This window comes from Bacillus rossius, chromosome 1 (assembly GCF_032445375.1).
Source record: "Bacillus rossius redtenbacheri isolate Brsri chromosome 1, Brsri_v3, whole genome shotgun sequence".
NCBI lineage: Eukaryota > Metazoa > Arthropoda > Insecta > Phasmatodea > Bacillidae > Bacillus > Bacillus rossius.
The window spans coordinates 267,929,724-267,953,420 of record NC_086330.1 but is presented as its reverse complement, the minus strand read 5'-3'; the positions used below and the strand labels follow the sequence as shown (position 1 = coordinate 267,953,420).

The window sequence follows — 23,697 nt, the reverse complement described above, 5'->3', positions numbered from 1 at the left end:
ATAGCATGTTAAGAATAATGTTCGCGGGTTAAATATGCACACGCTAACCTAAAACAATTGTTTACGTTTAACTTCATCGCTTTACATCTTACTCGACTATATTTAAAACAATAATGTGCGATTATAATGACGTTTTTAGGATGGGAGGACATTATTTTTAAGAGTAATTATATCACTTACCTCACATTCGCTTCGTATCACCACTTGAAATGCTCGTGATATATAACGTAGCTCCGGTGCGATAAATATCACTTGAAAAGTGTGCTCGTAATCAAAGTTTGCGATATATACCGCCACAACGTCATCAATATTCAAAGTTTAACGAAACAGGATGTGTTCGTAATCACGTTGCTGGTTCCTGCGATATTCTTCGCAAACCTTCGTTATTTATCGCAACTTATAACGCAAAGTGTGTGCTCGTAATCAGCCCGCAGGTCTCTCTCTCTCTCTCTCTCTCACACACACACACACACACACACACACACACACACACACACAAACACACGTGCGCGCGCAAGCTCGCAGGTCTCTTGTTTATTTTTAGACCCCCCCCTCTACAGAAAGCCAACGCAGCTAGTAAAATAAAAGAGAGAGAGAGAGAGAGAGAATGTTGACACCAGTCCCCCCTCCCACTTCTTTCGCTTCGTGGCAGCTGCTACCGGTGAGTCATCTAGTCCTCCCTGTCACATTCCTGCCTGCCTCCCTTCCTCCCGCCCACGTACCAGTTGTGACGATACAGCGCTTCATTATCTTCTGTCTACACAGCAGAGTTTAAGTATTTTCCTGACGCATCACCACACATCAATTTAAATTATCATTTGTTTCATACGTAATTACTTAACAGGTACCACAAAATGTTAGTACAATTTATTTACGGGAAAAAAAAATTTTTTTCTTTGGAATTTGTTGCAAAAATCGTGGTGCGCACTATACACGAGGGCGCGCTATACACGAGTAAATACGGTAAAATGAAATGACCCATTCACAGTTTGGCTTATAGTTTCAGAACATTATGTATTTTGGTTGAAAGTGATTAATACAGCAAATTTCGTATTATTTAAATAATGTTAATACCTGCTTCTGTCCTTTAAATACAGTTTATATATATCAACTTCTAGTCCAACAATCTTGTAGTACATGTTAAAATTCACGAATATATGAAAAACCTATTTGTAAAATAGATGCTGATTGGTAGTTATAATAAAATTGAATTATAACCAAAGATATAATTTAAGAGAAACATGCCATATAAGAAATAAAAATGCTTAAACCATATGATGAATATCAAAATGTCTTTGGCCAAATTAGGTGTTGTTCCTATTCTTTGCTGGAAAGGTAGAATTTACACCTTCATAGCGAGAGAGAGAGATAAAGAGAGAGTGCGCTGGTGATGCAGGCTGCCACTCACTGGTGCTGACGACGACAGTACCTGGCCTGGGTCCACGCAAGGCCCCCAGTGCGGCCTCCCTGCTGCACGTGGTGGCAGCCCTGGTGCAGGGAGAGCTGGAGGCGGTCAGCCACAATCGCGATCTGCGCACGCTCGAGCTGGCCTTCCAGCTGCTGCAGAACGCCACCCACTCCCAGGAGTGCCGGCTGGTTCTCATCAAGGTAGCTCCTCACAGGGATACTATACAAGGCCTTCAAAAGTCCTTCAATTGTCCTAAACATTAATCAGTTGTATAATTCAGAAATGGCAGAAATAATAATGGTAATGAGCTTGAACCCAAAAAAATGGTGAAGTACCAAATTCATGAAAAATGATGCAATTGAGTGGTTTCTAAAGTTTTTCGTGAAATTTAAACATTTTTGTAGAAACACGAAGTTTGATGCAAAATACATTTGTTTCCACGAGTTGATCGTTGCCATTTCTGGAAACGTTATGGGGTAGGTTATAGATTTGTATCAAAGGTTACAAGTTTTGATAAGAAAATATTTTAGTATCTCAGATGTTGTATTTTTTTAATACTTTTGTCTTTGTCCATGCTCTTTATGCTGTGAGTACAACCCAAAGTTATTCATATTGTTTCTTTATATCATTGTTTATTTAGTTAGAAAGCATGATGGGTTTGTTTACAAGAGATTCTACTACAATATTTGTATTTATACCTTGTATTATATAACTTTTCTTGAATTACTTGATGTTACACAAAAATGTTGTCTTTCTCAAGAGGAAAAAAACTTTGATTCTAGAAAACTTCAGAACAAATGTGAAAAATAATACGGAAGTAACCTATCCTCCCATTTGTTTACAATTAATATTTTCATACTTTTATAGTTTAGACCAAGAAATAATTGTTAATGGGGTGATAAAACATGTTACAATTTTTTTTTGTACCTGTGTTTTGTTTACGTTTATTCAAGTTGTTAATATAACTTTCGTAAAAGTACACTTTCTGTAGGTTCTGCCAAATTATGGCAGTTGGTGTACCGCTTTATTTAGTACCTCCCATGTGTCTTAATGATTTAAGAGTAAGTTATTTTATTTTTTTGATTGATTTTTATGAAAGTTCTAGAGATGATCTTATGTATGTTTAGTCTGTAATTCAGATTAAAAGTCTCTTATCTTGAATAATAAAACTGAAATTATTATTTTCTAAATTTTACAGCATGTTTTTGAAATATTCTCTAAAAAGGCTCTGTGATACTTCAAGAAGTTTACCATGTTAACGGGTGGTTAGATTTGGATAGCTATATTTAGAATACTTAAAAATAGTGTGGATGGTATGTTAGGTTAAGTTAGCTACATTAAAAATACTTCAAATAGTGTGGACATTTGATTAGTTTTGGTTAGCTACATTAAAAATACTGTAAATCACTATAACCTAATTACAGTATTTACCTGCAGAAGGATTGTCCCTGTGTATGGGTTGCACCTTTAATTTTGGGTAAAAAAAAATGTAACATTTTTACAGTAAAGGCTACCCTCAAATATGGATCGCAGATTATATCTGTCTTTAGTAGAGTTCCATGAATAAAAGAGAAGTCTTTGTGTTCCGTGTCTCAGCTTTTAGCCATGTAAGAAATACAGCACTGGTGTGTTGACCCCCAGTTCTTCTTTGTATGGGGCAGTCCACTTCTCTCTCCCCCTTCACCTTCCATATTTACAACTCCTCCAATTCCCACTGCTATTGTTTATACACATGGTCTCCTTTTGTCTTTTGTGTTTAATTTTTTTACTCATCCCTTTGCCGCAGAGAGAGAAGAAGTGACAAGCTACTCTTTGTCAGTTCCTTCTATAAAAACCAGCACTCACATTACCGGCAAAATTTAGGGGGCTGGAGGAGTATAAAAGATGCACTTATAAACACCAACGGTGGCTGCAGCTTTATTACAGAATGTTCAGTTGAAAGCTTGGGAAATCTCATGCAAAAATAATAATTATTGGGCACTGTTAAGTCATAAATGCCTCAAGATAGACACGTTAATTTTGTAGGGTGCCAGTTCACGAAACATTTACAATGATAAGCGGGAGGGAGAACCTTCAACACTGCCACATGGCCTCACGCATGCGCATGTGCAGACACACATGCATGCACGCACATGCACACACTCTCTTGCTCGCTCTCTCTGGCTGGTTTATTTTTAGATTTTCCCCTCCTCACCTCGCCTGCAGAGCACAGCAGACATGTCACTTGCCGGCACTGACCACAAGTCACGGCAGACGTACGATAATGCATTGCTCATGGAGCTTCACACTACTATTGAGATATTTTTATTTTACAGATTAGTCTCACTCGTGGAGTTAAATACAGGGTGTATCAAAATTAATGTTACAACGCTTGAGGGTAGATACACTGTAGCATGTGTGGAGTCGACCTTATGATTTTGAACGCTTCAATGATTCGCTGTGTAAGCTCTTCTACTGTTTCTACTGGCGTAGCGTAGATAAGCCCTTTTACGTAACCCCACAGAAAGAAATCTAACGGGGTTAGGTCCGGTGACCTTGGCGGTCATGCGACAGGGCCCGCTCGTCCAATCCATCGGTTTGGAAATGTTTGGTTTGAATACTCTCGCACTTGCAGGGAAAAATGAGGTGTTGCCCCGTCATGTTGGTATCACATCACACGTCGGACATGCAATGGAACCTCTTCAAGAAGACCTGGTAGTTTGTTCTGAAGGAAGTGGAGGTATTCGGCGCCGGTAGGTCGTGGCGGAAGAAAAAAAGCCCGGATGAGTACACCGTCAACAATACCGCCCCACACATTAACTGAAAAACGTTCCTGGCGAGCTGTAACACACGTTGCATGCGGATTGACATCATCCCAAACATGACTGTTGTGCGAATTGAGAATAGAGTCTTCTCTTGAGTGAACTTTGCTTCATCGCTGAATAAAACCGCTAACTCGGGGTTCCTTAATACTCTTCGAATGTACCGAGAAAAGGTCATGCGAAGAGGATAGTCCGCCGGACCCATGTGTTGCACTTTTTGAAGATGGTACGGGTACAAGAGTTGCTCATGAAGAACTCGCCAAACAGCCATTTTGTCAGCGTCCATATCGGAACCTTCTGCCCTTGTGCTTGTATCGGGACTCTCTTCAAATCTCTGATGTACATCTTCTTCAATACTGGGAGTACGAACCCTGCGTGGAGCACCAGCATTTGGTCTTGTGACGGCACATGTACCAGTATCACGCATTCGCTGAGTAAGTCTTGCAAACATGGTGTGAGCTGGAATCCTATGACCCGGATATCGTTCTTAGTACAGACGACGGGTGGCTCGTCTATGTTGTCTAGCTTCCCCGTAAACAAGCAGCATGTCCATGTACTCACTAAACGTGTACTCCATTGAGCTCCACTAAAATGTCGCCCTTTTCAGAACCACAGCGAAAGAAATGACACCGCGAGTTTGCTTGTACGACAGAACAGTCAACGACAGATCACCAGTGATATCAAAACACACTGCGACACTGCGATGTCACGCTGCGCAGTGCTATGGCACGGCACAAACGGAAGAAAAGAGGTGAGGGCGCCACCAACGGAAGTAAAAAGGGGCGGGGGTCAGGATTCGACATCGTACAGTCCTCTCGAGCGCTGCCCAGTGTCGTAAACACGTAATTCACCACAGCATCGTCTGTCTCGCACAAAGCCCAACGGGTTGCCTATGCTGACTCTTTCTGAGGCTACAGGGGCTTAACTACGCGTTTCCGGCAACATGTTTATTGGCAAAAATGGTTGCAAATAATAAGAGATTTCTACCCTCAAGCGTTGTAACATGAATTTTGATACACTTTGTATATGAAAAAACAAAAAAAAAATAGTAATTTACACACATATTCAACCACACAGTAAAATATTATTTTTTTTAATCCAAAAAACTTGCGTAAGGATTGCACTACACTTTTAGAAACTAAAAACCTGCATAAAATGTGTGATTCATACGCAGGTAATTAATTACATGCCCATTTTTTATTTTATAGTAGATTTAATGTATATAATCTAACCAACCATTTACATCATTTCACCATATTTCTTATGTAGTAATGTAACCTAACCAACTGTTCACACAATTCCATAGTACTTTAAATATACCTAACTTAACCATTCATTAAAAGCTAAAACTACTTAAGTATCAAAACACCATCCTAGAGAATGATTGGAAAAATGTCAGGAAGTAAAAAAAAATAATATTATTGATATTTAATATGTTGTCTCTTTTTTTTAATCTAGGTTGTTTTATTCAACCTTTTCTTCATAATCACCAAAATAATTCATAAGTTTCAATTATATTGTATAAAACACATTTATTAAAAAAATAAAAGGCAAAAATAAACATATGATATAGATTTTTAGAAATAACGTGAAATTTTCACATTGATGTTTTTACCACTTTTATGTTTTAGTACTGAAATTTTGCATCACTTTTGCCTTATTTTAACACTGTTTGTGGTTAATTTTACAAAGCATTTTATAGGGTCTCTACTAATAAGGTTCTAAACTTGTACATGATTATAATAACTGTACAAACATTAAAAGATATAGGACACAAAAATGAAAAAAGAGGGTGGGAAAACCTCTTATCCTTCCTATCCCTTCATCATGGATGTCGAGTCCAAGATTCTTACTTGAGAGTGGGAAAATATATACATACACATATATAATATACATACCTAATATATATATATTCATATGTGCCATTTATACACAGGAGGCTTCACTTCTTATGTAAGGATCCCATCACACACTGCTTCACACTACTCACCTTGTCCACAACACTCCGCTCTTCGCACACTTAGACCATCATTCGCCATCCGCTTTCGCTCGCTTCACTCTTGTATCTCTCCGGGGATTCACCAGTATAGCCACTAGCCTCTGGCAGCCTTGTAACATTATTTTCCAGTCCTAACTACTGAAGAGCTGACCTAGTGTTGCATGCTGCGCGTGACCGGAAGACAGCGGGGCTGAGTGCGGGGGGGGACGGGGGTGCTTGTTCCAGTGCGGCCTGCTGCAGTCCTTCCTGCTGCTGCACCCGTCGCACACCAAGGGCCAGCGGTGCTGGGAGCCTGTCGAGACCCTGTGGCTGGGGTTCCTCGCGGATCTCACCTTCCACCGCGACGCCCAGCTTGCCCTGCCCAAGGTGTGCCCTACCTCCTGCCAGTCCCCACCTATTTGAATGAGTGCGGAAAGTATACCGGAAAATTTAGGAAATTTATCAGGGGGTTTGCAGATCACCAAACTGACTAAAAAGTAACGCAAAGGAAAGACTGGCCAGGAAAGTCATGAAAAAGTAAAGAAAATGAAAGACTGGCCAGTAAAGTCATGAAAAAGTAACGCAAATGAAAGACTGGCCAGGAAAGTCACGGAAAAGTAACGAAATTGGAAATGTGTTGAAAGTAAAGGAAAAAAGTCCTGAAATAAGCTTTTATGGTGCTGGAAGTTATTGTTCCTAATTTCTTGCATCCTTTCACTAATTGTATTTTGTTTTTTGACTCCACATTTCAGTTTATGGTTGTCCATTAAATATAAATATTGGGATGCTGTCTGCTTAAATCATTAGGGAAAGTTAAAAATTGGCATGTCCCAGCAATCAGTAGATATATTTTGAAGTATGTTTAATTTTTCTCTGTACATATACATTCAAATTATATTTTGATGTAAAAAGTTATAAAATATTTTATGAAATGTCTTAGTAAAGTTTTAAATTGGTTTTCTAGTTATTTGTAGACATTGTGCATATTTATTAGTACATATAGAGTAAGATAATGCAGTGTTTTTTTCATGGTTTCTCAAAGTCACCCCAGGCAGATTTTGGTAAAATTCCTCACTGTATGCCATGGTATTATCTTTCCTCAGGGTCCCTGATGTGTGTCCTTGTGTGTTACAATATCTAATGACTCCACTGTTGATAAGATAGGATATTAAACCAAAATAATTGCAAAAGAAATTTATTTAGAAATTAATTTTTTTAATTAATTGAAATACTTCTTAATAATTAAATTAAATTAATGGTCTTAATTTCTCTTTAAAATTGACGTCATTAAAATTGAAGAGTGATGTTGAGATTAAAATTGAGTATTATTTGAAGGAATGTGCAGAGGAAACAAAAGTACCCTGATAAAACCCACAGGATCTCCGCAATTCCCACCTTATTTCCACACTTGGAAAAAAATCCTGGGTCGTCCCTGCCAGGGACAGGCGAGTGATCTGAACACTCAACTCCTGTGGCCCTTTATTTATTAATACTGAAAATGCATTTTTGTATGAGTTTTGCTGTATAAATAGGGGTCTGTGTGTACTCAAAACATGTTTGATATTCGCGAAAGATGTGATATTCAATTTGATATTTCAAGTCAAATAATTTTTGAAATGTTGAGAGTGTAACATATATTAAGTCAAGAATATTTATATACTAATTTGTATTTTTATTTTGCCACGTACTACATAACATGCTTTTGTATTTAACAGGATATTTATGTAAATGATTGGTCACATGCTCACCTGTGGTGATAGCACAAAGCTGTCCAGTATCTGTGTACCTGTACAGTGTAGTTGCTCGCCAGTGTGATCCTTGGTTGCAGCCTGGGACAGAGCTGGTTGCTTGTTGCTGTGCCAGCAGGTGCCCGACTGCCTTGAACTCCTGCTGTGGCTGGCCGGCTGCCCGCGGCGAGAGTCGTGCCTCCTCGCGCTGGCCGTGCTGCGCAACCTTGCCTTCCACCGGCTCAACCGCCCCCGGCTCCTGGCCTCTGGTGAGCACCCCCAAATTTCATTTTAACATTTTTTTGCTAGCTAATAACTATCAAGTATACATTTGCATTGTTGGTGGTCTTAGTTAATATGGGTAGTTATAAAAAAAAGCAAAATGAAAAGGAAAAAAAAAACATAAAATGCAGTCACAGTAGTTTATAACAACTCCGGTAATGATAGAATCAATGCAGTGCAACAGTCATTGTAAAGGGCGTGATGCGACATCAAAATATTGATTAGTTGTGAACATGCAGTTTTTACATTTGACAAAAAAAAATATGTATGAAATGTTTTTACTTACTTATAAATGTGCATTAAACATATGACAGCCAGCAATTTTAGCAGGTATTTTTAAATGAAAATGTTTGAAGGGAAAGATATTTGATACAAATGTAATATTAATTTGAAAAAAAAAAACATTTTACAGAAGCAAGTGATTTACGATTACACAGATAAATTTAGTGAAATATTTTTAAGAAGATTCAAATAATAATACTGTTACCAATGCACCAGTCCATCATTTTAAGACGAAATTTGGACCCATATTTCAGTAACCTTGCACTTGCGATGTGATGGAAATAAAAATTATTTGTAATTGGGAAGTGTCTCGCAACTACCATTTTTGTCACGCTGAGTTTACTAAACTGTTGAAAGTGAGTGGTTAAATAAATTTTGTAAAATTATTAAATTTACGTAATGTTCATCGCATTGTGTCTGTAGGGCTATTCTGATTCCAGCATAACACTTTCCTTCTCCACCAGCACAGAAGACAGGTCTGCGTGTGCCATCATAGAATGCTGCTTTTTTCTACACTTGCCTCTCTTCTCCGAGCTAGTAGAGGTGAAATTAGTAAACACTAGGCAACAACATAAGTGAGAGTGTAAGAAGTCAGAATCGTGCCCGGCTACGACAATGATTGTTCCTTGCACTAACCTAAACATTTCAAGAATATCTCGATAACAGGATATTGGGTGTAAAACTCGGTTCATATTTATGAAATTATTCTAAAATTTCGATAGATGAATTTAATTAAAAGAGTTTGGAATTAAACTTTAAAATTAATTCTTTTCCCGACAAAAATTTACATTGCTAAGCTGACAAGATGGTGCGACCTCTCGGCCCAAACATATTCCAAGATGGCAGAAAGCACCAGATTTCAAAATGGAGGCTGTAAAATCATAATTAAAAATAGAAAAATCTGACATGGAATTCGAGGTTTAAGTCATCCAAGATGGCCACTGGGGTCAAGGTCATCCAAGATGGTGGCCATGATTATATATTCAGGGAAATTAGACAAATACAAATAAAATTTAAGGTATTGTAGGTTAGGTCAAATACTTTAATAATACATATTTAATACGTAAATGATAATTGTGTTTATTAATTTAGTTGACCCACCAAACCAATCTTTTATTTTAGTTAATATTTTCATTTTCATTATTTCCAAGGAACCCCTTTCTCTAAGAATACCAAATTACTTAATAGGCTATATTTCTTAACAAGGCTAAAAACATAGTACTAAACCCAGCTGTTGATAAAATTTATTTTGTTAATTTTTCTGTTTGAGTACCAATCATGAACTACTTTCAACATTTACCTAAATATAATCTTTACCATTAGGTTTTTGCATGCATTATTTATTTTGATCATAAGTACTATAGCATGATCCATTTTAATCTACACCACAAAAAAATCTGTGACTACTTAAGCTCAACTCGACTAAAAATTAATAAAGTCTAGACTCCATTCAACTCAAAGGTACAGTGAAACCTCGTTAATAAAATACCGGTTACAGTAAAACCCCTTATTTGCACTTTTCAAGGAACCCCAAGGAAAAAGTGTAAATTGCGGGAAAGTGTAAATTGTGGGAAAGCACTTTTATTGGCAGTTAATGCTAAATTTTAGCTTAAAAAAATGTATCAGCATTTACTGGTGCTACAAGACAAACAATAGTTGTTTACAACACATTTAGGGCACTGCAAAAATATAATTTTCTTAAATATAAAATATAAAAAACAATGCAACATAAAGCCTACATTAAATTTTCTCTAGTACAGTTTTATAGGTGTACATACTAGTATAAATTCAACACTTTTAAAGAAATCTGAAATCCTATTTTTAATTATTGTGTTTAAAGTACTAACAGGAATATTCAGTTCCTTGGCCAAAACCACTCGGGTACCCACATGCTTGTCAAACTTCTCAATAATTTTAATTTTATCTTCAATAGATAAAGTATTTCGTGGAACTTTATACCTATCCATCTTCAATCAAAATCTTGCCATAAATAATATTGTGAACGATAAAAAAAACACGTACTAACCAAAACGGACGTTGACTAATGTAAACAATGAAAGCCATCATAGATATGTACTGTACATAATGCAGCACTACTAAATATACGTACTGTGTATGAGCGCTTTCCGGTAGTATCGATAGCTCAGCGCTTCGGACTATGCTCTGCTACGAGAGTGCTCTATGACACCATAAATAAAACCGTTTGTGGTTCTGCTACGAAAGTTCTCTATGGCAGCAAAGATTAAAACGTTAGTAGAGGAGAGGCACCATAGAACTTGTCGATACATCAAAACGAAAGGTTACAGACAATAGGCGAACTACTTCAAACTTTTCACATCTATGACTAACGTGACGAGTATTTACATTTTTACCGTGTTTTGAAACGTACATTCCGGGTTTTTTGGTTACGTAGCGGTGTAATTTCAGGGAAAATGCAACACGAAAGTTAATGTACAATAAAACGGACCTACATAAAATGACGTTATTTGCGGGAAAACGTAAATAACGAGAACGTAAATACGAGGTTTTACTGTATTTCAAAGTTCGCATTTATTCGAACACTTTTAATTCCCCTTCAGACTGGGATAGCATATTTAATGTCAATCAATACGGTTAATACGAAATATTCGTTATTATGTATTACGAAGTAACCTCACGTCCGCTCACGTAGTGTATTATTGTTTTATTATCGGATAAACCGAATGACATTTTAGAACAAGAATCGCACACTTTAATCACGTGCACGCAGCTTCACTATAATTCTGTTAACGGCAAATAATTTGAACGGTAAATGGTCTACAGTCAAACCTCTATCTATCGAACTCGCATGTATCGATTGTCCGTGTTTATCGTATACTTTCTAAGGTCCCGGCAAAATTGCCATACAACGAAGGTTAAAAAAGTCCGCTTGTACCGATGTTCGAATTATCGTTTTGTCCGCATTGATCGTACAAAATATGTGGTCCCGTCACTATAAATTTTAATAGATGATCGTTTAACCATAAAGATTTTGCAGAAATAACCATTTCTTAGAAAGAAACCGTCATAAAAACAGTAACGATAGTATACAGTAGTAAAAATCAACTTAAATCTGCAGCCAAGTAATGGAGCACGTAAATATGAAGAAAAGACAAATGAACAACAACTTACGAAGAACTTGGATTATGTACCATAACTACAGTACAAACCCAATTGTTATCCTAAGATAATTACCATACAAAGAACTAAAGATTCTTTATCGATACCATAATTACTACAGATGTACGATAGCTACCGCATTTGCACTACAGTTACCGTAACAACCGAGATGTATATTTACCGTGACGGTAATGTATTTATTTATGACATATTAAAAATAAAGAACATTATTGAAAAATAGGATGTTAAATTTTTATATGTACGTTTGGCACATGTTGTGAAGAAATAATGCGATCTGAAAAAAAGCAGTACTGCTACGAAAAGCGAAAAGGGTAATCGTGGATTTTTAGGTTATGGCAGTTGACGCCGTCCCCGCTACCTCTGAGTATTTAGACGTGATTTTGTTCAGTTCGTGATCTCAGGGAAGGTTCGGCCTTGTGGCTAGAGGTAGGGGTCAACGCAGTAGGGCCCCCCGAGCTGTTGAGGCCACTCGGGACGCCTGAATAATAACACAAAACCTCTTCAGATAGTTGGTGAATTTAATACAGCACAGCCCAATACATGGTGCTGCCCGTTCTGGCCGTAACGGTTTGCCCGACGCGACTAGTCACACGCGCAGCTCACTTCCTCAGTGGCGGCTCACGATTCTTATGCGCGTGAGGGGCAGACTCGTATACGTGACGCGAAAGTTACAAAAGACACTCTGACATGGCACACGATATTTTGAAGCACAATACACTACACTAATACCTAGCTCTGGATAAACTGGGCTAGCAACACGTAGGCCCGTGTCTCCGGCGACTCTACGTGGTGACTAGGTGTGTCCCAGGGACTGAATCGTTATTAAGTTTGGTGGCGCACTGCAGTACGACGGTGATACATAAGCCCTGACATGACGAATTACACTTAGGCGAACAACTATTCCGCTAACACATTACACTTGATAAACTGGGCTAGCAACACGTAGGCCCGTGTCTCCGGCGACTCTACGTGGTGTCTAGGTGTGTCCCAGGGACTGAATCGTTATTAAGTTGGATGGCACGTGTCGCCTGCTGGCTGCCCCGTGCGGGCCAAAACTAAGTAGCCTGTAGGCTAGGTTGGGCGTGAAGCGCCGACGTAAAAACACATACTCTCCCCACAGTACTTACGTATGACGTAAACACTCATCTCGGAGCACTGATTGAATTAAGTTAAGTACCTCATGGTAAATTTAGGCCGACCGCGGAACTGTACAAAAGGTTGAAAAGAAATTACACTATGGAAAACTACATGTCGGTGAATGCAAAGGTTGAAGGTTCCGCGTTGCGCGCAGGCTGCCGGCCTGGTTGAGCTCTCGAAGGACACTAGCGGTGTCGCCGCGCGCGACCCCCCTCCCCCGCCAGCCCTCCCGCGGAAACGTGTGAATTTCGCGGGAAACTGAACCGGCCAGGTTCGGGACAAATCGCACATTGAAACATGATTTTGCAAAGACTTAATTATTAATTAATAAAAAATAATGTTTAATAAAATCCTGTGGAAAAACATAATTATAACAATTTGTTGTAGTGCGGCGGAAGGATATGCCACACCCGGCCGGATCCTTGCGCCGGTGTAGCACTCGTTGTATGGCGTTCGCCTCGTCGCACGAACTGCACTTTGCTGCGCGCACGGGCGCGTTCGGTGCACACGCTTTTGCGAGACGTTGATGAGGCATAGCGGTCTATGCGACAGAGGAGCATTGGCGGTCGGCGTCACAGTCTCTCTCGTTTTTCAGTAACATCGGCCGAAAATTAACAAGCGTATCGGAAGTCGGCAGAAATGCCGATTCAACTAAATATTGGCAAAATCGGCTTCTTCAGTACAGCTCTACATTTGATGACATGAGTAAACATATTTCAGACTTCAGGATATTGAAAAAGACTTTAATTTCCATGTAGATTTATTGTGGGTATGTTTTTTTTTGCAAGTGTAAATTGAATTAAGTAAAATACTTCCATTTTTATTTATTTTTCAACTGATTTAACTTTAATGACAAGTAACTGATATATTTCTGACACTAATTTTGAGGTTGAAATATTTTTTAAAAATTCTTAGAGTGAAGTCCACTTCAACATTAATTGTCTTGGAAAATGTTCTGGCTGCTAGTGATGTAGACACTAATGTCTTGTCTTCCTTCGACAAACTTTGCAGTGCAGTAAAGGACATTTATGCAACTAAAAAAGTGCAGAAAAAAAATTTTAGGTCCGAAAATACCTTTATTTTATGCTCTTCAACTTCCTCTTTTCATTAAAATTGGAGGAGATTAGAAATTCCAAATACTTTAGGAGATATCGAATTTTTAAATTTCTTCATATGTAGTTGAGCGGTATTTACGAAAAAAAATGTAAAAAATCCGAAAATACCTTTATTATATGCTCTTCAAATTCCTCTTTTCATTAAAAGCGGCGGAGATTAGAAATTCCAAATACTTTAGGAGATATCGAATTTTTAAATTTCAGCACAAAACCAGCGCATTCCTGTGGCGTGCGTGCACCATTGTTTCTTGTTTACGTACGAGTATCTATTTTTTTATTGGATAATGATGTCACGTGATTGTTCGTGATAGGCCAGAATTCAAATGAACGAATACGTGATTATGTAGTTCAATTATTGTTTAAAACTGTGTTTAATTACCGCCTCCAACTTAGGTGAGTTTTTAACATTTCTAATTTTAAAGTCTTATTTGTTATTTTGATATTGTTGCGCAAGTAATAAGTAACAAAAAAAATTACGTGAGTTGTTACTGTACATCCTTTGTTACGGGTTTGTTATGTAAGGTCAGTTACATTATAAATAATTTAAAACTAAAGAATAATTAAAATTAATTCACATTATTTTTAATATCACCTTAGTTTGAAAGTATTTATAATGTAACTGACCTCACCTAATCGACCATTTTAGTTTACTGTTCACCCTCTGTCCGGGTTTGTTTGGTCAGGTCAGTTACATTATAAATATTTTAAAACTAAACAGCCATTAAAATTAATTCACAAAATAATTTTTAATGTCGGCTTAGTTTGAAAGTATTAATAATGTAACTGACCTGACCTAATCAACCATTTTATTAATTACGCATTCACGATTCACGTATTCACGAACACACGGCAAAATAACAAAAATGGCGCCGCTCGAATGGTTCCACAGGTCTTGTATTGCAAAATTAAAAAAATTCGATATCTCCTAAAGTATTTGGAATTTCTTATCTCCGCCGCTTTTAATGAAAAGAGGAAGTTGAAGAGCATATGATAAAGGTATTTTCGGATTTTTAACATTTATTTTCGCAAATACCGCTCAACTACATATGATGAAATTTAAAAATTCGATATCTCCTAAAGTATTTGGAATTTCCTACCTCCGCCACTTTTAATGAAAAGAGGAAGTTGAAGAGCATAAAATAAAGGTATTTTCGGATTTTTAACATTTTTTTTCGGAAATACCGCCCAAGTAAATATTTACCTTTGCATTCATTAATTCAAATATATTTATTACTTTTGAAATGTTGCATGCGCCGTATTTATTTTTACAAGTAAAAAAAAAAATTTAACAGCTGCCGGGTTTCGAACCGACAACATTTAGTGTAAGAGTTAGGTACGCTAACCACACGCCCACGAGGGCATACTAAATTTGTGTAGTTTCAGATGTATTATATATAAATTTATAAAAATTTTGTTCACGGTAGGGGTATAATATTAATACGATTTTATAACAAATACGCATCCCAAATACACCAAACTTATTTATAATGTGTAACAATATTTTTTAAAACATTGTGCAAAAGATCCCGGGTGTAATTTGAATTATTATGTGTAACTGTAATACACCATTGTTGGTTCAAAACGTATTTGAATTTTCAACATTACATTTAAATAACCGTACCGATTGTGCTGAAAATCTGTGGACGATCGTTAAATTACATAATATTAATAATTCAAACGACGAAAATATGATTGAAAAGTCAAATCGATGGTCCTTCCAATTGAGTGGAAGAGAGATGCCACGCATGCGTAGGCCCTACAATGAGCACGAAGAGAGATGCCACGCATGCGTACAATGAGCAAATATGACACATCCGTAGTGGGACATCCGTAGTGGGACACTTTTTCGTGCGTGCAGCCGGCGTTCATCGATTTATTAGACGTTGTCACGTCAAAAAATATCTCGCAATAATATTTTATCTTTATAGTTTTTGAAGGGTGTTAGATTTTCCCACATTTAATTAATTGAAACTAAAAAATAAAGGTTGGTTAGTTTATGTCACTTACATAATATACATAAAAAATTTTCTTACAAAATGTGTTTTATTTTTTTCTTTCAGGGGTGTATGTTTTCGCAGGTTTAGGTGATTGTAAGATAAATTAAAGCTTGGTTTAGTTAAGTCAGTGTCATTTAAAATACTCTAAAATCATGACAGTGTTGAATTCTGGCGAGAAAAGAACTTGAGATGTGAACGGTAGTGTTTGCCTACAGCGTCAGTGGGTGGAGCGTGCGTGTTGCAGCGGGGTTCCTGCGGGCGCTGAGCCGTGCCCTGAGCGACGAGGCGGGGGGAGGGGTGGAGGAGGCGGGCCTGGCTGCGACAGCGGTGTGGGCGCTCGTCGCCAACAGCCAGAAGGCCAAGCTGGCTGTAAGGCGCTGTGGCCTGGTGTCCCTGCTGCGGGCAGCCGTGGGCCGGATGGGCGCGAGACCGCACACCCAGTGTGTCGCCGTGCGCGTCGCTGAGCACGTGCTGGGCCTGCTGGAACCCGGAGAGAGCTGACACGGCTTGAGACAGCCAGCAACTGCTCCTGGAGTATCATGTAAGTTTAGCAATTTGACTTGCACCAAAAATATGTAGCTGCCTTTTTTGGATTAATTACCGATTGCTAATAACAAGCAGAGGGTACATGGTGTGATTGCTATAGTTTGAGTGACAGTAATTTTTAATACAAGAATATAATGATGATTTGCATAACACTCTGTGTAATATTGATGGCACACTTGCAACTTATTCAGCTGGCCCCAAGCTGATATGTATGCAACATACTAAACATAGAAATTCAAACAATATATATTCACTATTAAGAAACTTTACTAAAATCACCTATGGCTGTACTGTATTGCTATATCGAAAGGTAGCAAACTATGCATGGGGAGTACCACTAAAACTAAGATGAACTAGTTCATCAACCATTGACTTGCTTTTTCTCTCACCAAAGTAAACACGTAAACACACTAAGAAAGTTATTATTCAGCTGATGAACTTGCTACGGAGACAAGATGTGTTTCTGTTTATAATTCCTTTTCATTATTCCATGTGTTAGATGAGATGAGCCTTAACTGTTCACCGACTCCGTGGGCTGAAACACAGTTTACAACTCACCTTATTGCTCATGGTGTATGGGCTCCTTGGCAGTGACTCGCGGTACGAACTCACTGTTTATGGTCTGATTGACTTCTGGTGCCTCCTGGGACCTCAACTTGCCATCCCCACCGGACTTGCTGCTCGCCTGCCTTCTGGTCGCACTGCTCACTCATTTTTCAGGTACGGTCACCTCGGCCGATGTCATGCTAGGTGCGTCCCTTCCCAAGACACTGGCTGATAGTGAGCACTCCTACCAAGGCTGCCTCGGTTCCTCACTTGATCACGAGTCATAACTTGCTACTCGTGCCCTGGCATTTCTCTTCATGCACCGTATCACTAAGTGCCCAATGCCAATGTTGGAGTTGCTTCGTCATTGGTGCTCGCCCGTCGCAGATGACTCACAGTGGTGCAGGCAATGCTCCCCACTTGCTGTTTTCCACCAAACAAGTACACCTGCACTCGCTCTCTGGGCTCAGTGCCGTCTACCACACCGTTGCCCTTGCCTTGGCGCTTGCTTGGGATGACAACCTGTTGTTCACTCTCTTCTGGCTCAGAGTGAGTGCATCAGAGCTTGCCTATGAGTAGTCTCGTCCGCTGGCTGACTCTCCGCCAACTCGCAGACGAATAAGTACTGTGTCTTACCCTGTATTTATACCTCCCTGGTGGTAATGATGTCACATGCCGTATTATTTGCTGTGCACTAGCTGGCTGCAAACTAAGCTACCACCCAAGTTACACTGTGCAGACATTACACCAGTCAAGCCAAATCACCTCTTGGCACTTTTCATGCTTACAACACCATCATATTAATGAGCAGCTCATTACGAGCATATGCCCTTTTACAACATTAATAGTTGCTTCAGAAAACAAAGAAAAATTACTACATTTGTCAATGTAGTTTAAGAATATGCCAAAAAATACACCTAGTTAGAAATTCTTTGGAGTCTATATACAAGTAATTGATTTGCCAACTTATGTTTTGGAATTCATTTGTTATGATGTTCCTTCACCACCAAACTCAATCGGGTCAGGGATTTTTCACACGAGTCATTGTGTGGTCAGATCACTCGTCTTTCACGAAGACAGTCTGTGTTTGAACCCTTTTTGTGTCGAACCCGAATTTTTCACAAACATGAAATTTTGAGGGTATGGCAATGAGCTGATAGGTTTTCTCTGCGTACTTTTGTTGTAACCTCCATTCGTCAATGGTTCATTCTTGTCTTATCACCTCTCACCATCTCTTATGACCTCAATGTCGGTGAGATAGTTAAATACTGTTAAATACTGTTAAATACTGTTCACATTTCCTGCGCACAGGAAAAATATGGAAAACAGAAAAATCAGAAAATTGAAAGTTGAACCATAAAAAGACAGGAAAATTTACAATATCTTAGTTACAAAACAGTATTGGTTATTTTAATCTTGAATTTGGGTCTTTTAACTAAGCATATCTTATACGGGTACTAATTAAATGTAAGGGATACGAACAACCTTCACATGATCGTAATCAATGATATATCATTTTTTCATTTATGAGTGTAATCTAGCGAGTTTTCTTTTTCTTAATGGCAGAGTTGCTTACGTAATTTTGATGGTAATGATAACAGTGCAGACGGGACAGCAAAAACAGGGACGACCCTGGGAAATGGTATAAAGCAAGAGCATGGATACCTTAAGACTTCTAATCTGAGTTCATGATCTTGGATCATGTAGTTCATTATCATTAAAATTATTTAAACAATTATTTTATTAAATATTTAGGAATATTAGGGGAGAAGCAGTACTATATAATAAGGGGTAATACTTTCCTAACCGACAGTCTTGCACTTTACATTTCTTAAGACCTAAAGTTTCTTTGTAATTGAAAAAAAAAGGTTCATTTTAATCATTGACATATAGTTTATGTTACAATGAAATTTTAATAGTTTTAAAAATAATTATTTTTTATTTTGTTCCAGGTTTGAAATCGTTTTTTCATACTGTGTATTAGAACATTGCCACATACATGCAAGACAGTGGATGTACGGTTGTTACTTGGGACTGCAGAAATTATTGAATCAAGAGTTTAATAATAAATGTTAATTTCTGTTGCTTTGTGTCAAAATTTTATTATTGTATATATGTGTTGTGTTTGAAGTTTTGAAAACAGTATTTAACGATAGACTAATGTGCCTGTTTGAAGTGTTCTTATTTATTTTTTAAGAATGTGATTAATTATGGCAGTGATTTAAATTGCAGTTTTAACATTTTAATCAATTCCAAGTTTTTACCCTGGTTCAAAACTGACAAGGGTTGAATTTATATATTTAATAGAATTAATACAATTCAAAACAAAATGTAATATATGTGTACAGCATTGAACTTGTAATTTTTGTATAATTTTTTTTTTTTTAAATTGAAAATAAAATTAATTTTAATACTAGTGTATTATTAAAATTTATTTATATTCTCATATAATTATGTAGTATTTATTTCTGGAAGTTTTATGTTACACTGTAATTTTGTAGGTTTGTTGCAATACCTGATATTGGTAACGGATATCATGTGTTATTCATCTCGGCTCAGGTATCGGAAGTTTTTAAAAAAAAATAGGTGCAACTTTGATATTTTTTAATGGTTTCTTGTTTAAAAGGCTTCTTTAAGCAAACTTTTCTCTATTCATTTACTTAACATTCAGTTTAGTTGTAAATGTGGCAGTATTATTTTTGTTGTGAAACAAATTGAGGCGCAACACCACCAGAGCTGCCCACCTCATGTATGCTAGGTGGCAGCGGGCCGACCCAAGCATGGCAACACCACTCTGACGTCACGTCTGCTGCGTGAATAAAGAACTATCCTTCCACTCCCTCTCACAACCACCACGACCTTGCCTTCTTCTTCCCTTCACCAGTGCATAAACTTGACCTTGCTTCTCCTAGTGTCTGACCTGAGTGTTTTAATGAGACCGTGATTTAAACATTATGAAAGTTTTTGTCATGCCTAATAATTGCATCCCATGGGAGGTAGACATCTGCCGGTGCAACAGGCATTCCTCTCTCACGCCTTGCCAGCTGCCTGGAAGTAGCGGAGCCTGTGTGGCCATCAACCCTCTTGTCTTGCTCAATGTCCCCCGCTTCAAACCTCATACTGTTGGGGACAGTGGGGGAGGGAGTAAAGTAAATAATCCTCCTTTTAAATTGAAACGATATGTGAGATCTCAGTGAAGGCAGTACTATGTTGTTTGGGGTGATGCAAGGTAAGCTGTTTCAACTGCTGGAATTAAAAATCACAAAGGCTTTGATTAGGGATGGGGCGAATCCTGATTTCCTCGAATCCGAATCCTAACTCGAATCCTCGACTGGAATTGCCGAATCTCGAACCCAAACCCGAATCTTTTAATAGATGATGTCCAAATATCTAATGTAAGTGAGATGTATTCTGCTTGCACTAAAAGTCCCTTGACTTTATCACATGTAGATTGGTACATTTCTGGTATAAGTGTATATAAAGACAGAAATTTTTTCTTGAGAAATTTCAGTTTTAGTACAGATTAGCGGTTAGGATTTTTTCTATAAATAAGCTAGAGGTCTGCGAGCCTAAGAATTTTACTTCGAGCCGAGCTCGAGCTTTTGTGGTACAGTTACACTTTTGGGAAATTATTTTTATCTTAAACTTAATATCATGTTTGAATAAAGTATTAAAATGAAGTGGGCTTATTAATTTTGGGTAACTATTTACAGAGTGTGTTTACATTTTGCACTGCTAGAAAAAAAATAACATTTTTTTTCATTGAATCTTACCTGTTTCCATTGGTTCATTAGTAACTGATATCATCCAACTAACATAACCAAGTATATGTTTGTGTAAATGTAACATATCTTTGGAAAAATTTCACCCTTGTCAATTTTTCTGGAGTCCTTACTGAGCTTCAACAAACTTAGCACCAAAAATCATGTTGTTTGAAAAGTACATTCACATTGTTTCAACATTTCCACTTTTCAGCACAATAATTCTGAGAGAGATTGTCGCAGAGTATTAAATTCTGTTCTTTAATCTATCATTCAGAACAATAATTTGTTCTGCACGTTCAGGAGTTAAATTAGCTCTACGATTGGAGATAGTGTTTCCAGCAAAAGAGAAGCGTCTATCGCTGGCAACCTGCTTGGCTGGAATGCTTTAGTAAAATTGCTTAACCTCAAAATTAGTGTCATAAATATCTGTAACTGGTCATTAAAGTTTAATCAATTGAAAGTAGTAAAAATAAAAACATTTTACTTCATTCAATTTACACTTGCAAAAAAAACATACACACAATAAACCTACATGGAAATTAAAGTCTTTTTCAATATCCTGAAGTCTGAAATATGTTTACTCATGTCATTAAATGTAGAGCTGTATTGAAGAAGCCGATTTTGCCAATATTTAGTTGAATCGACATTTCTGCCGACTTCCGATACAGTAAGCTCGTTAATTTTCGGCCGATATTACTGAAAAACGAAAGAGACTGCCATAACCTAAAAATCCACGAGTACCATTTTCACTTTTCGTAGTAGTACTGCATTCTTTCAGATCGCATTATTTCTTAGCAACATGTGCCAACCGTACATATCAAAGTTTAACATCCTTTTTTTTTTTTTTTAACAATGTTCTTTAATTTAATATGTCATAAATAAATAATACATTACTATCACGGTAAATATACATCTCAGTTGTTACGGAAACTATAGTGCAAATATGGTAGCTATCATGCTTCTGTAGTAATTATGGTATTCTACAAAGAATCTTTAGTTCTTTTTATGGTAATAATCTTAAAATAACTATTGGGTTTGTACTGTAGTTATGGTACATCATCCATATTTCTTCGTATGTTGTTGTTCATTTGTCTTTTCTTCATATTTACGTGTGCCATTATTTGAGACAAGAAGTTTCAGAAAAAATTTTAACGGACATTATATCACACATTTAATGGCGTAATGACGAGACCTCGGGCAATTTAAACACTTTATACGGGTAAAACCTACCATGCGGGACCTCGTAAGCGAGTTTTACTGTATTTTGTTCCCGTAAATAGTAAAAACCGAATCCTTTGACGAATCCTATATCAGACCCGCCGAACCTTCGAATCCCTAGGATTCGGCGGATTCGGCGGATATTGGATTCGGTCGCCCCATCCCTAGCTTTGATGCATGTTGAGAATGATTTTCTAAGTGTCCAAACCCCTTGTCGTTGATGTAAGTTTTTTGATGAATAATATCCTTTTTTTATATATATATATATTTTTAATTTCTGCCTCATAGTAAATTTCTGCCACTGGAGAACAAGACTAACTGTATTTTTACAACAGCATCTCCCAAGTTTAGCAAATAAAGAAATGTGAATAGGATAATTTAAAATTATTTTTTTAAAACCAAAATTAATTGTAAATATAAAGAAATTATTTTAAAAAGTTTTTACTTTTATGTTAGGCCACAAAATGCCCAGTTGCATTGAACTTTCCACTACGTATGTAAAAAAACTTGAGTATTGAACATCCAAAATTTATTAATTTAAAGTACCTAAGTCCAGGCCAAGAATCCCTTTGTCAGCAGATATGAGGTTATATCACACAGGGTAAAGACATTCCTTACCAACTGCATGAAGACATGGGTAAAGGAGGTAAAGCTTGTAAAGTTGTTGTGCCTGAGAATTTTAGGCTCCTTATTTTGAAATATTTTTGCTCTTTTTTTATTTTATTTTAGGGATTGATAAAACATTTAAGCCCTCCACTTGCTTGGCCCAGTCTTAAGTAGACGTTCCTGCACTGATTGTCAGTTATGTTAGCCTCCTCATAGAACTAATATTATTCTCTATTCTTCTCAACACCCTGTGCACTCTGGCATACTGTTCAACTAGATATGTTCTGTACTGTTGTATGATCCAAGAAGGGTAAAGGCTTCTTAATATTTTGGACATTTTCTCTATTCTTCATCCTCCTACCCCTGACAAACTTACCCTCTCCAACCAAGTGTGGAAGATTTTGGGCACTCCTATCTTCAAATTATTTGGTCTATAAGGACTTATGCTTCGAATGGGCTTAGTAGTCCCTGCGACCCTAACAGCAATCAAGTAGAGAAATTTAATAAAAGCATCAAGGCCTGTTGGACAGATTTCTATAACCAGGAGCACACACTATGGGACAAGGGCATCGATTTCATTAACTTAGTATTTAATGATACTGAACACAGTGTCACTGATACCTACCCCTCCGTACCCTTCCTAGGTCGGCACCTCATGCACCCAATCCACAATCTTTGTGAGATTCCCACTCCCGATCGGCCTGTTGACAAAGCCTCTCAAGACCATAGGCTTGAAAGTATTCTAGATAATTTACCTATAGCTCAGGAGTAGTAAGAGCATGATTTTAGGGTTGGTAATTTGGCAGTATCTGCTATTAATCAAGTTGGCCTCCAATTTATACCCTCTTTCACTGGACTTTACAAGATGGCTAAATTCCTTGGGTTTAATAGCGTTCTTTTAACCGCTCCAAGTTCAGACAAGACTCTAAAAAAGCTCGTGAAAGTCATATTAAAAGTTTTAATAAATGATTGTACCATGCTAGTAAGAAGATTGCTGTATATTTTGCTCTGTACATATTTGTGTTGAGCAGTTTTGCGTTTGAACCTTTCCCTCCCTCTTTCTTTCATAGATGTTCCTGTTGGTTCTTTCTCTATCTCCCTTCTTACCATTCCTGCACTAGAGCGGAGAGT

At 37.6% G+C, this 23,697-nt stretch overlaps 1 protein-coding gene across 6 annotated transcripts in view; it reads left to right on the top strand.

Annotated features, from left to right (window-relative positions):
* Positions 1-19,394, top strand: part of LOC134527581 (rotatin) — a 179,353-nt gene extending 159,959 nt beyond the window's left edge. For 3 of the 6 annotated variants that reach the window (XM_063360387.1, XM_063360389.1, XM_063360390.1), the window contains exons 28-32: positions 1,397-1,608; positions 6,434-6,574; positions 8,051-8,183; positions 16,131-16,427; positions 18,931-19,328. In XM_063360387.1, coding sequence (XP_063216457.1) covers positions 1,397-1,608; positions 6,434-6,574; positions 8,051-8,183; positions 16,131-16,387 — 743 coding nt within the window. In that variant the 3' untranslated portion in view covers positions 16,388-16,427; positions 18,931-19,328. Of the gene's footprint in view, positions 1-1,396; positions 1,609-6,433; positions 6,575-8,050; positions 8,184-16,130; positions 16,428-16,931; positions 17,153-18,930 lie in introns of all 6 variants that reach the window. The other 3 variants (XR_010074223.1, XM_063360391.1, XM_063360388.1) reach the window with 3 other exon arrangements.
* Positions 19,395-23,697: the final 4,303 nt, after the last annotated feature.